The 14,759-nt window shown below is 38.0% G+C and overlaps 1 protein-coding gene and 1 long non-coding RNA gene across 2 annotated transcripts; both read left to right on the top strand.

The window, feature by feature from the left end:
- The first annotated feature begins 1,279 nt into the window (after positions 1-1,279).
- Positions 1,280-2,973, top strand: LOC146492732 (uncharacterized). Its single transcript, XR_014871847.1, has 2 exons — positions 1,280-2,475; positions 2,812-2,973. It is a non-coding gene; the product is annotated as an uncharacterized LOC146492732 (long non-coding RNA).
- A 3,683-nt stretch (positions 2,974-6,656) lies between these two features.
- On the top strand, positions 6,657-14,268 carry LOC146492731 (major histocompatibility complex class I-related protein 1-like). The gene is made up of 5 exons (XM_085147980.1): positions 6,657-7,196; positions 7,961-8,230; positions 9,404-9,682; positions 13,322-13,624; positions 13,934-14,268. Exons 1-5 carry the CDS (start codon positions 7,151-7,153, stop codon positions 13,963-13,965), a joined length of 930 nt encoding a protein of 309 aa, XP_085004106.1. The 5' UTR covers positions 6,657-7,150; the 3' UTR covers positions 13,966-14,268.
- The last annotated feature ends 491 nt before the right edge of the window (positions 14,269-14,759 follow it).

Genomic DNA, 14,759 nt, shown 5'->3' with positions numbered 1-14,759 from the left:
GAAAATTACATTTTATTTATGTTATAAATGCAATTTGAATTCTTTAAAAATTATATCAAAAAAGAGACTCCCAGTTTAAGGTCTCTAACGAATTAAAAAGCTAAACTTGAATTATCCTTGTGATGGCCCGCTTGAAGCTGACGCTCCGGTGCGTGTGTCAAAAAAATCAACACACTGCTTCAGAAGCACTGTGTCGAAGCTTGATTCGTTTGGCCAGAGTCACGTGATCAGTGACGTCCGAAGCTTCATTTACAACCTAACTGCTTCGGTGTCTGATTCAATGGTTTATAAGTAAGTGAATCATTCGCGGGATTTGTGGAGTGTTTTGATGGTGACAGATAGCGAACCACTGATCCTTCCACTGAGAGATTTGGAGCCAGCGAGCAATAGAGGAGTTTCTGTTGTGTGGGAGTATTTTGAGTTGATTTTGGTCAATCGGGTGGGTTTTCCAGCTTTGTGTTCTTGTTGTTTGCTTTTGTTTTGTGCGTGTTTATTTTATCTGACAACGGGGAAAAACTTAAAATATCAAAAATCTGCTTTTCATAATATAAATATCATTAAATAACTTTAGAAAAACTTCTATTTCACTCTTTACATTTAATGTTATAAAAATGTATATTTTATGTTTTAAATAATCTTAAACTGTTAGTTTCCAAAATGTGCAGCAATTTAATTTATTTATTCTTTTTAGCTGATAGTTTGTGGGGCCCAGTTAGACTTTATAACTGCATCTCTACCAGTTTCTGTGCACTCCAGCCTCCTCTGTGCCATGTGAAGGGATTTTCCTTAAGGCAGGAGAAATTATCTCCATGAAAAGGAACAGGTTCGGACCATCGCACACTAGAACAAATTCTCTTCTTAAATACAAATGGAAAAGGGTTACCTTAAATACATCATGTTTTTAATTTGCAAGTTCATAAGCATTTTCCCTTTCCAGTTCACAATCAATTCTACCCCCAGGTCAAAAATATGTATAGGAAAATTTCCCTAATGTAATATTATTTATAAATATACCCTGTCTAGCGATTAACTGCAAAAGTACATGGAGGCAGGACCTCACAGCAGAAGTATACTCCATAATGTGTTGTACATTATTATATGTATATTATATGTAACATGGTATTTTTCAATTATTGTATTTACCAACATCAAGAAATCACAAGCAAAGAAAGACCATGGCATGGTGCATATTTAAACAAGGAAAGTTTACTGGTCAAAATTATTTATTAAAGAAATAAACGACATTTTTGTCACCCCAAAAAATACACGTTTAAAGCAACACAACGGTGGCCCAGTATCAGAGAGAATTCCACTCTGTAGCCAACGCTACAGAGAAGCAGTTGGTTTTATTTTGTGGATTCAAGCTGCTCTTCATATTCTTGGCCACCAGATGTCACCAGAGAGGACTGTGTTGAAAAGCTTCAAGTAATGAACCGTTTTTCAATACAATGCTTCAGAAAGCTTCATTTGACCATCACTAAATTATCCTGTCACCGTGGGGTACGCCAGTGTGTCTTGTTGAATGGACCCAGAAGCAAACACTGAAGAGGAGTTGTAGTTTTTAACAAAAAGCAATCCTTTATTTGGATGATGGCATGAGAAAAACATGAAACCTGGGAAAAAAAAACCCCTATGCAACACTATAATTGTGACTATGATAGCGTTAACAGACAATCTGACAAAGACAGGAAACAGAGGACTTAAATATGCACAGGAGGTGATCAGGGGAAGTAGGAACATATGGGGAAACAGCTGACTGACATAAACCTAATAACAGGACAAGGGAAGTGGAACTAAATACAATGAACAAAGAACATAAGACTCCTTCAAAATAAAACAGGAAACGGCGATAAGATAAAATAATCAACAAAATAAAACTAAAATGCACACAACACTGGGTCGCAAACAAAAACTGTTGTGAGCCGTCATCCTTATATCGCCTTTGGGCTTTCAGAGCGTAGCGGAGCCTTGATCTGAATTTACTTCTTCTTTTTTTAAGCACTATGCTCCTAAAAATGAAAAATATTTGTAAAATATCTGCTAAATATTTATTTTCCCCGCTTAATGTGTGTGGCGGGGCGTGGTCTGCAGTTCTGTGGCACGGGAGGTGGAAGCATCCGCAATAACGCTCTGCCACCTTAAGTCTGTGCTCTCTCTGCTGTTGTGTTGTTGTTGGTATGTGTTGGGCTGTGACCTGGAAAGCTACAGCCAGCTGTGTATGTACAGCAACTGTGTGTAAAAAGTGGTGAATAAAGAGATGCTGAAAAGCATGTTCATGCAAACATTGTCGGGTCTGCATGTTTATGGTATGTTCACAACTGGACTTCTGCTCCTAAACCTGTACATCACAACCATGCCTTTACAGTCAAGGTTTCTGACAGAGCTGAGTTTCTCTCTGACAGTCTGCTGAAAGTGTTTGCAAAGTGATCGGGGGAACAGGGCACAAAGCTAAAGGATGTAGCTGCCATGATGACAGTAAGAACTTTAAAATTCTTTAACTACAAAGTGTATATGTATTTCATTAGGTCAGTAAATGATTTTTATGCTGCATCCTTTGAAACAGTCAACTATTATCTGTGAGTACTGATTCCACTGAAAGGATGCCATAATTTTTGTCATGCATTTACTGGCCCACTGAGAAAAAGTTATCTTTCTTTAAAAATATATGTTCTGGAAACTATATATCCGTAAAGTTGATGTCAAACAGGAACTTTTGATATTGCTTTGTAGATGCTGGTGTGTCTGGGATCATTTTCTTCTGTGCTACTGAAAAGTTCACAAATCTCTGTTTTCTTTGTTATAATACTTAAGGATGACATTAATGCTCGAAGGGAGTCCCTCGTCAAAGTGCTCCGCATCTATGTGAAAGACAATTGTAACATCTTGGTGCAGGAGTTCATGGTGAGTGTTTTATGAGTAGATTGTGGCTTTGCAACATTTAAAAATGCATTTAGTTATCCACTTGATCCTCATTGGACTGGTTAGGACCAGTAGTCCTCTTTAATAATTTGAAGTTCACATGAGGCCTGGTAGTGAACTCGGCCACCGGCCCTTGAGGCCCCACCCCCACCCCTATATTAGGGGTCACATCAGTGTGAAAAAACTTTAAATTTGTCATTCTAGTGAACAAAGGAAAATCCCACCGATATTTACATTAGCTTTTGTTTGAAAAAAAAAATGACCAACTGACCAACAGCTAACCAAATTGTGGGGCTGAAAGTCTAAATTCTAACATCTTCTGAGTGACATAACCTGGATTTCTGATGGGCCGGTGTCTTTCTAACAAAAACTAATGTAAAGCATTTGAAATTATTATGTTTTTCACTCTCTTAGAAACTCTGTTAGACCATGAATGGCAGCATGGCAGGCCCCTCTTTGGCTATAGCTATTTACTATGTTGCTTGCAATGGTTTAAATTACTCTAACATTAGAATTGGTAGATTCAAAAGAGATGAGTTTAAAAAGGAATCTTAAAGAAATGTTTTGTGTTTAACCAGGACTTGACTGAGGCCACTGCACAGATTGAGAAAACCACAATGAACATCTGTCTCCAGAGGATGCGCCAGGCAATGACTTTTCTGATGTTGGCATCATCATCGAGGGTATAGTAGTTCTTCAAGATCTGGATAACGTGACCTTTGCAGTAGCCATGCTGTTTGGACCTTTTTTATTCCTTTTTATTCCTTGTTTGTTTTTCCTTTTGCTCTGTACAAGTTCTCTGTTTGTCTGTTTGGCAGCATTTTTCAATTTCTCTTTGTATTTTTTCTTTCTTTTACTAGTGAAGAGATGTAGCGTGAACAGTTATACAGTCTAAATATCCCATATGGGTCGTGTGAAATGGTATTTTCATTCAGTTGAAGTAAAGAACGTTGAATATTTCTAAGTGTGCTCTTTTGAACCAAGATGTCAGTATGATCAGTGCTGTAATTTTTGACAGTCACTGTATCAATGTTATTTTTGCATCTCTTGAATAAAGGTTTTGACCTGCAAGTGCTAATTTCTTTAGTAATTGGGGTAAAATGGGTAATGTTAATAGGAAGGTGTTTGCCAATTCAGTAACCTAATTTAATGTTAATGGAAACTAACATTACCTCAAATTGTTTAGTTATAATTGTTGTTTAACTGAATCTTGACATCAGAGGCCTTAAATAGAATGTTTTGTATTGTTCTTTCCCAAAATGGTTACCTGTAACATTTTTCAAAAGAAACAGTCTAATTTCTTTGCTGTGATTGATTCCAGAGAACACGGAAGAACTGACATTATTTAACTGTTGATTTATATAGATTCAGTAGAGGAGTAATGTCAGTTTAATTCTTTACCTACTGTCAATGCAGTGAAATTAGACATTTTGTTTTGAAAGGTTACTGGTGGATGCCAGCAACCATCTTGGAAGAGAACAATACAATCTGTTATAAGGCCTCCATTTGAAAATTGTGTATTTGATACTAGAATATAATAGCAAAATGTAATTTGAAGATAACATTTAGTATTTAAGTGACCAAGTAGTATTGGGTAAAAGTTACTGAATCGTGTTGGGATAAAGTGAGAAAATTGTGGAGGATTAAAATATTCCAAGAGCTCAAATGACTTCATCAAAACATGTTTAAGTCACATTTTATCAACACAAATTGCACAAGTTTATTGAACATGAATAAATTGTGTTAATTTAACTCAATTGTTTAAGTTGGTGCCAAAGCAAAACATCTGTGTGCAACAAATGTCCACCATTGAATTAAGTAAATCCAACAACATATTTTTTTCAGTGTGGGGGTCAATCCTGTCATAGTCATATGAATATAAGGAAGCATGCATGAGTGAGAGTTTAGCCAGAATGAATATAAGACAACCTGTCGCGGTCCTGGGTCGATGACCCAGTGTTTTGTTTGTTATTATTATTGTTGATTTATTTATTTATTATCTTTGGGTTCTTTTCCTGCAACACACAGCCGTTCCACGACACAACCAAATGATAAAACAATGATAAATAATTTCTATTATTGTGGCACATGATTTTTTTCCATCTTAAAGAGTTGAAAGTGAATTGTTTAGTTATTTTTAAGAAAAATTAAAAAAAAAAAGGTCAAACAGGGTCAAATGAGAAAATTGAAATATACATCTTGGTAGATGACTTTCATTTCACAAATGGAAAGAAAAAGTTTATCTTTCATTTAATGGCTTACGTCTGTGAGCCCTTCAAGGACCTTAAGGTTTTCAGTTCAGTTGCATGAGCCTTGTATGCTCGCCCTGTGCTGCAGTATGGGCAGGTTTTTGCCACAGCATTAAAATTTTTACATCTGTCGATAATCACTACATCTGTAAAAATGTAAGACGACAGTATACTATAAACATGACACCAGAGATGGGCAGTAACGCGTTACTTGTAACGCGTTACTGTAATCTGATTACTTTTTTCATGTAACGAGTAAAGTAAGGGATTACTATTGCAAAAACGGTAATTAGATTACCGTTACTTTCCCGTAGGAACGCTGCGTTACTGCGTTACTAAAACCGTGATTTTTTGCGAGAATGTCTCATGACAGTGACGTAAGCGAGTGCGACGTTTGTGACAACAGCTGTGCGCAGATCAACAATGGATCATATATCGAGTGCAGAGAGAGTATGAGCATGCAGCGTTTAAAGCGTGGAAGTACTGACCTTACTTTGAGTTTGATTCCATAAAAAGTGACAAAAACATTAGTGTCCGCTGTGCGTGGGAAGAAAACTTCTTTTTAAAGCGAAAAAACCCCTAAACTTCCAAGCTACCACCGAGTAGCTACGACGTAATGGGAAATTCACAGAGAAGCTGCCATATCCTTCCACTGACCGCTGCGGCACACCTGCACCAGGGTAAACCTCCGCCTGCCTCACTCCTGCTTTACAGGTGAAAATAGAGCAACAGGACCGCTAGTCTTTGACTTTATTTATTTTCTGCTGTGTTTTACTTGCATCTATTTGAAAGACTGAGTGTAAACACAAAAAATATTTTATTTTATGTGCTGGAATGTGCAGAAAATAAGTTTAAATGTTAAACAAATTTCTTCCAGTCAGAGAATGTTGCATATAATTAAATTTTTGCTTGATGCATAAAGTTAAAAGATTAAAACTAATAAAACAAGTTTTAAAAAGAGACTTTTCCATTTGATTACATTTTGTATGATGGATTATGCAGAAAAAGTAGAATTGGGCTGAAAGATCTATCACTTTATCACCTATTCAGGGTGTAAAGCGTGTTTTAAAAAAGTAGCTAAGTAACTAAGTAACTAAGTAATTAATTACTTTTGAAAATAAGTAATCAGTAAAGTAACGGGATTACTTTTTTGGGGAAGTAATCGGTAATTAGTTACTGATTACTTTTTTCAAGTAACTTGACCAACACTGCATGACACATACCATACTATAATCCTATGAGGACTAAAGCTTCACTAAAAACACATCACACTTATTGAAAGAGGAAGAAAGAATGGTCTCAGTGTGAGCTGCATAATAGAAGATTACAGAAAGACCTGTATAAGTGTATCAGTAAATTTATGCCATATGTACTTTGAATTCAGGTGATTGGACACAGGAATAATGTGTAATTTTCAATTATTCAGTTTTTTTTTTAAATTATTAATCCTGCCTGGACTCTCTTGTAGTGTTGCTAGTTACAGATTCTTCATATAACACCAGCAGCTAAACTCCTGCAAACTCCATACCTTCTGTTACTTTCTGCATCTGAGGGGAGCCGAGTATCCATCATTTGACTCCACTGCTGTTCAGAGCCTTTCAGTTCTTTTAGTCCCAACAAGCTTTCTGACATCTTTCTGTCACTTGCTCAGAGATTTGTCCTTACCCATGCCTGCTTGGGGCTTTTTATTTCAGCATAGAGCATTAATAAAAAGCTGGTTGTAAAATGACATGCCATCTCTTAACAGTGAAAAGTCTGTGGGAACTCCCTTTTGCGTTTCTTCTGCCAGCTGTAGGTGGGCTCATTTTGGAAACTGTGGGCCGTATCTGAGCGTAAGAGCAAATATAATTGTTTAGTTTGGAGGACTTATTTCATCAGAGAGTTGATCTGGTGGGTGACGGTTTGAATCTAGCACAGTTCCAAGTCAAGTCCATCATATTTTCAAGGTCTGAAAATCCTGGAGCTTTAACCATACAGAAAGGATGAAGTTATTTATGTTGCTTCTCTTCTGCCCGGCTGTATTTGCAGGTAAAAAAAACCATTTAATCAAATCTGTAAACAGCAGCATATTTGTTTTGCTTTTGTAGGTAGTTCATAGACTCAGTATCAATGCTCATTTAATCATTTTATGAGAATATAAAACAGGACAAATATATATTTTATCATGTGTATGAATTTTACTGGTGTCACAACTCTTTTTCATTACTATCATAAATGATACAGATGAAAAGGTTTGATGTAAAAAGTGTGAAAGAAGTCAGGTTTTCTTATATAAAAGGTTCAAATCAGATTTATCTCATTAAAGTAGTTTTTAAAGATTTAGGCTGATTATTATCAATATTTTTGTAGTTCAGAAAAGGGAAAACTTTTATTTTCTTTACTCACACTGGTTTATTATTTACCTATCAGTTAGTCAGAGTCCATTGGAACCAAATATGCCGTAGAGGTGGTTTCACTCAGCAGCCAATCACATTGACATGCCCTCTGATCCCAGTAGTCTGTGATATTTGATTGTGAAATGTAAATAAATTGTTTGTATATTTGCACTTATGTCTTATTTTGAAAAAAGCCAATTTAATACTCCAGTTAACTAATAACTTCATCCACATCTTTGTCAAAATATAAATAACGTTAAGATTTTCTTCACACACACACACACACACACATCACTTTTACTGATTCTCATACAAGAATGTGTTCACCAAATCATACTGAATGCATCATGTTTCACATTATATTCGTATGTTTTATTGACTTATTTACTAACAATATAAACATTGTTCGCCCCACAGAGAGACACTCACTCAAGTATTTCATCACTGCATCTTCTGGAAACCCAAACATCTCAGAGTTTATGGGTGTTGGGATGGTTGATGGCATTGAGGTGGGTTACTGTGACCTCAGAAACAGGATATTGGAAATAAAACAGGACTGGGCGAAGAAAATAGTAGACAAAGACCGTCGGCAGTTACAGCATTACACTCATATGTGCTTTGAGAATTTGCCACCCTTCTTCACAAATACAATGTCCACTGTGAAGCAGGATTTCAACCAAACTGGAGGTGTGATATTTTATGTTATTCCTTACACCAGTCAGGACAAATTATACAAATACCTACACAAAAGTGATTTAAGTAAATTATTATTTTTTTTTACATTTTGTAATTAAAGATCTAAAGTCTTAAATATTTACTTCTCTACGGAGCCCCGCAGGGGACATGGGAGAAAAAAAAATTAAGACGGACTTTTGCGAGATCTCGCAAAAGTTTTACGAGATCTCGCAAAACAAACTCGGGATCTCGCAAAACTTTTGCGAAATCTCGCAAAAGTTTTAGCCGCATTCTTCCCATTAGCTTCGAGCTATCGGGAGGTCGAGACCTACTACAGCCGGGAGGAACACCGCTTTCCCGGCACATCGTGCCTCGACCTCCCGGTTAGCTTCGAGCCAGCATCCGAAGAATGCGGCTAAAACGTTTGCGAGATCTCGCAAAAGTTTTGCGAGATCCCGAGTTTGTTTTTGCGAGATCTCGCAAAAGTTTTGCGAGATCCCGAGTTTGTTTTGCGAGATCCCGAGTTTGTTTTGCGAGATCCAGAGTTTGTTTTGCGAGATCCCGAGTTTGTTTTGCGAGATCTCGCAAAAGTTTTGCGAGATCTCGCAAAAGTTTTGCGAGATCCCGAGTTTGTTTTGCGAGATCTCGCAAAAGTTTTGCGAGATCCCGAGTTTGTTTTGCGAGATCCCGAGTTTGTTTTGCGAGATCTCGCAAAACTTTTGCGAGATCCCAAGTTAGTAAGTCCGTCTTAATTTTTTTTTCTCCCATGTCCCCTGCGGGGCTCCGTACTTCTCCACTGAATCCAGGAATCATCAAACCTTGTAGATGTGAACATACTTAAAACTGTGATAAAACAATCAGTTATAATCACTGTTGTTTGTCCTGCCCTTAACAACTGTATCTTAACAGTTGTTCTGATTCTTATAATTTGTCATCTAGATGTCTACTCCTGGGCTAAATTAGTTTCTGTCTCTTGTCCTTCATCTTTTATTTTTGAGTTATCACATCAAGTTAATTTGTACATGTTACAGCATTTCAGCTAGCTTCTATTAGTCATGCTAATAAAAAGTTGACAGATCAGCTCAGATCTGAGCATAGCTCAAACCTTGAGGAAGAGCAGTGATTCACCAAATGAGTAATATTAACAAGTTCATTTTAGTGAGTGTTTTCTTTCTCTTTCTCCAGGTGTCCACTTTTTACAGAGTATAGAAGGCTGTGAATGGGATGAAACCACTGGCAAGGTGACCGGATTGACGCGTTTTGGGTATGATGGAGAGGACTTTATCGAGCTTGATCTAAAGACACCGACATGGATCACACTGAAACCAGAGGCTGTCAATACCAAAATAAGATGGGATGCTGAGAGAGCTGACCTGAGATATACTCAAAACTTTCTCACTGTGGTTTGTCCAACTTGGCTGAAGACAGTTTGGAAGACTGCAAGAAGTTTCCTGCAGAGAAAAGGTCGAATTGCATGACCCAAAGCATTTTCATGGATGCATTATTTTTATATTATATGCAGTAGTTTATGTTGAAATATATTTATAAAAAATAGTTATCTCTGAAAAAAACGTGTAGGTTGACTATTACATCCTCAGCCTAGACTTAACAGGTTTGTAATTTTCCATTCTTTCCAATCCCAAGATTCCTGAACAAAGTTTAAACAACAGTTCTCAAACCTATACTAACAACCAAAAAGCAGGAGAAAAAGGATTTCAACACAAAGAGCTTCTCATTCCCTTTAGTTTCTAGATTCTGATCATACTCATACAAACATTTAATTCAACATTTACAACATTTGCTGGCTCACTTTGCCTCCCAAAGAGATATGGAGAGGTAAAGGGGGATGTCATACAGATGCTACAGACAGGTAAAAAATAAAAGTAGCAGTAACGAGTAAAGCACAAAGGACATGGAGAGCACCAGAAGGTCACACAGAAGGTGAAACAGTGTGAAACCTGTGAGGCTCAGAGAGAAGACTATTGCTGTGTCCCAATTCAGGGTCTGCACGCTTGAAGTACGCATTTTAAGTGCGATTACGTCACCGCCATTCGACGACGGCTGTCCCAATTCGAAGTGTACTTCAAATGCATACTCCAAATGCGCCGTCGATTTCCCCAAATATCAAGCGTGGTCCGGTGCACGCTTCATGGTCCCATATATCCCACAATTCATAGCGCGGCGGTGGGTGTGGATAATTTTGCCGCAAAATACGGCAGAAGGGAGCGGCCGAAAAGTGAACTGTCAAAAGTAAGTACTGAACATGACGTCACTTATTTATGTGCGAATGTTTAATAACGAAGAACATTAAAACATTGCTGTTGGCCACATATCGGCAAAGTTATGTGACATATATATACATATATATACATATATATATATATATACACATATATATATATATATACATATATATATATATACACACATATATATATATATATATACATACATATACATACATACATACATACATACATATATATATATATATATACATACATACATACATACATACATACATACATACATACATACATACATACAGTGGGGCAAAAAAGTATTTAGTCAGCCACCGATTGTGCAAGTTCCCCCACTTAAAATGATGACAGAGGTCAGTAATTTGCACCAGAGGTACACTTCAACTGTGAGAGACAGAATGGGAAAAAAAAAAATCCATGAATTCACATGGTAGGATTTGTAAAGAATTTATTCGTAAATCAGGGTGGAAAATAAGTATTTGGTCAATAACAAAAATACAACTCAATACTTTGTAACATAACCTTTGTTGGCAATAACAGAGGTCAAACGTTTACTATAGGTCTTTACCAGGTTTGCACACACAGTAGCTGGTATTTTGGCCCATTCCTCCATGCAGATCTTCTCAAGAGCAGTGATGTTTTGGGGCTGTCGCCAAGCAACACGGACTTTCAACTCCCGCCACAGATTTTCTATGGGGTTGAGGTCTGGAGACTGGCTAGGCCACTCCAGGACTTTCAAATGCTTCTTACGGAGCCACTCCTTTGTTGCCCGGGCGGTGTGTTTTGGATCATTGTCATGTTGGAAGACCCAGCCTCGTTTCATCTTCAAAGTTCTCACTGATGGAAGGAGGTTTTGGCTCAAAATCTCACGATACTTGGCCCCATTCATTCTGTCCTTAACACGGATCAGTCGTCCTGTCCCCTTGGCAGAAAAACAGCCCCATAGCATGATGTTTCCACCCCCATGCTTCACAGTAGGTATGGTGTTCTTGGGATGCAACTCAGTATTCTTCTTCCTCCAAACACGACGAGTTGAGTTTATACCAAAAAGTTCTACTTTGGTTTCATCTGACCACATGACATTCTCCCAATCCTCTGCTGTATCATCCATGTGCTCTCTGGCAAACTTCAGACGGGCCTGGACATGCACTGGCTTCAGCAGCGGAACACGTCTGGCACTGCGGGATTTGATTCCCTGCCGTTGTAGTGTGTTACTGATGGTGACCTTTGTTACTTTGGTCCCAGCTCTCTGCAGGTCATTCACCAGGTCCCCCCGTGTGGTTCTGGGATCTTTGCTCACCGTTCTCATGATCATTTTGACCCCACGGGATGAGATCTTGCGTGGAGCCCCAGATCGAGGGAGATTATCAGTGGTCTTGTATGTCTTCCATTTTCTGATGATTGCTCTCAGAGTTGATTTTTTCACACCAAGCTACTTGCCTATTGTAGATTCACTCTTCCCAGTCTGGTGCAGGTCTACAATTCTTTTCCTGGTGTCCTTCGAAAGCTCTTTGGTCTTGGCCATGGCGGAGTTTGGAGTCTGACTGGTTGAGGCTGTGGACAGGTGTCTTTTATACAGATGATGAGGTCAAACAGGTGCCATTCATACAGGTAACGAGTGGGGGACAGAAAAGCTTCTTACAGAAGACGTTACAGGTCTGTGAGAGCCAGGGATTTTCCTTGTTTGAGGTGACCAAATACTTATTTTCCACCCTGATTTACGAATAAATTCTTTACAAATCCTACCATGTGAATTCATGGATTTTTTTTTCACATTCTGTCTCTCACAGTTGAAGTGTACCTCTGGTGCAAATTATTGACCTCTGTCATCATTTTAAGTGGGGGAACTTGCACAATCGGTGGCTGACTAGATACTTTTTTGCCCCACTGTATATGGGAGTAATACAGAGGTAAATGAGCAGCAGGAGGTGGTGAGAGGAGGTGGATACTGGAGGGCCAATGACAGAAAGAGAAACAAGGAGAAGGAGGCTAGGCTGGAAGGTAGAGACAGTAAGAGTTGGGAGGATGTGGTGAAGAAGCCACAGCTGGAATCCCTTCATCTTGTGTTGAGCTTCCAGGGTAATGGAGAAAAACAGGTGGAAAAGGCGACAAAGCTTGCGAGTGTAGGAAAAGTCAAAGTATAAAGAAGTGTGAAAGTTGGAGTGCAGAGAGTGAGTGGGAGTAAGGTGATGATAACAGGAGTCCCCTTTAGTGTTAACATAGCAGAAATAGTCTAAGCTTGCGTAACTGTGGAGTACAAAAAGAATGATAAGAGGATCAGAGAAACATGTAGGTGGAGCTTAATGTTAAGGATGCAACATAAAAACTGTATTTAGTGTTTATAAAGTATAAATGTGAGGAAATGTCTCAAGACCTATAAAGTGGTTGAGTTTCGGCACCTTGCCGAAGCACGTGGAGGCAAGAGAAGGTCTTCAGGATGTGGAGATCATGAATGGAAAATGTGGGGCTGGTGTCAAACCAAAATGCTTGAACAGTGGAGGGGAAGGTAGTGCTGCCTACTGAGGATGTGAGACGATGAAGCAAGAGGCCGATTTCCAACATTGAACAACCTTAAACCCATTTCTTTTGTTTTGGTACCTCCCACCAGAGGTCCAAGTGGAGCTGTGGAGCCAGCAGGTGTTTAACAAAATAACACATTTCTGTTTCATAGCCTCAAGTTAAAGTAATGTCAGTTAAATATGACGTGTGGAAATACTGCAAACTGCGTTTTTCCTTAACTGTTCGCATTTCCTTTCCTTACTTGTTTTTCTTTCTCAACTTTCAATACTACTTTCATCCACGTTCACTCACTCTACACAACTTCTATCTTCCTCCTCTCCAGTTCTTCCATCAGTGTCTCTCCTCCAGAAGACTCCCTCCTCTCCAATCAGCTGCCACGCTACAGGTTTCTATCCTGGCAGAGCCGTGATGTTCTGGAGGAAAGATGGGGAGGAGATTCATGAAGATGTTTATCTTGGAGAAATCCTCCCCAACAATGATGAGACCTTCCAGATGAGTGCTGACCTGAGCATATTATCAGTCACACCTGAAGACTGGGGAAGGTACGACTGTGTCTTTCAGCTCTCTGGTGGTGAGAAGATCATCACAAATCTGAATGAAAGCATTATCAGGACCAACTTGAAAGGTGAGAAAAACATATTTGAGTAATTTAGTTTGTTGATACTGTGGATTGTTAAATGTGAGGCTTGAATCTTTCTTCCTGGCTTCTTTTTTCATTATTATTATTACTTTGGGAATAACTGATGGAGATCCAAGCTGGGCTGGAAAATATGTACATTCTTCAAGGCTGTTAATGCTGTTAATATTCTTAAGATTAAGAAAAAAAACGTATTTTTTTAGTCTGAATTAAAAAAAGTTTCACTAATGTTTCATACAAAAGCCATTCCACGATCAGTGGACTAACTGAAATTGTTTTATTTTTTTAACCCTCCAGCTCCTGTCAGTGTCACTGAACTCTCTGTGTGACTGAATCAACATCACGTAGACAAACACAGCACCCTACAATCGATGATACACCCCTCCAGTTAGACAAGTTTAGGGAACCGAAGATTCATGGTTATTTTATTAGTGATTTTTCTACATAACAGTTTTTAAATTTCTAGTAATTTTTAATACCATCATATAATCATTCAGTTGTTACTGAAAGAGACAAGTCAGAATCTGTAATATCCATTTCAGTCAAATTAATCTATTTCATCCATATTAACAACTTTTAGTAGTTTTCAGTTTGAGTTTCAGAGCTCAGAAACATCAAACTGTCCCGTCTGTCTCCAACACTGCCTGTTCTCCTGTGTGGGTATTAAAAGGTCGCTCTACATTTATTATGTTCTTAAGTGTCAAACCACAGCCTGACCCACTGCTTTCAGCTGGATCAGCTGGCCAAAGGTTTTTGGCAGTGTCATGCAACTCTTTGCTTAAAGTTGTTTTATTTTCCAATAAAATGAATCTGAACACAGATTTTGCTTTTGTAGGTAGTTCATAGACTCAGTATCAATGCTCATTTAATCATTTTATGAGAATATAAAACAGGACAAATATATATTTTATCATGTGTATGAATTTTACTGGTGTCACAACTCTTTTTCATTACTATCATAAATGATACAGATGAAAAGGTTTGATGTAAAAAGTGTGAAAGAAGTCAGGTTTTCTTATATAAAAGGTTCAAATCGGATTTATCTCATTAAAGTAGTTTTTAAAGATTTAGGCTGATTATTATCAATATTTTTGTAGTTCAGAAAAGGGAAAACTTTTATTTT

This window comes from Neolamprologus multifasciatus, chromosome 22 (genome assembly GCF_963576455.1).
Source record: "Neolamprologus multifasciatus chromosome 22, fNeoMul1.2, whole genome shotgun sequence".
Lineage (NCBI taxonomy): Eukaryota > Metazoa > Chordata > Actinopteri > Cichliformes > Cichlidae > Neolamprologus > Neolamprologus multifasciatus.
The sequence above is the reverse complement of the archived record's forward strand: the minus strand, read 5'-3'. Positions and strand labels throughout refer to the sequence as shown.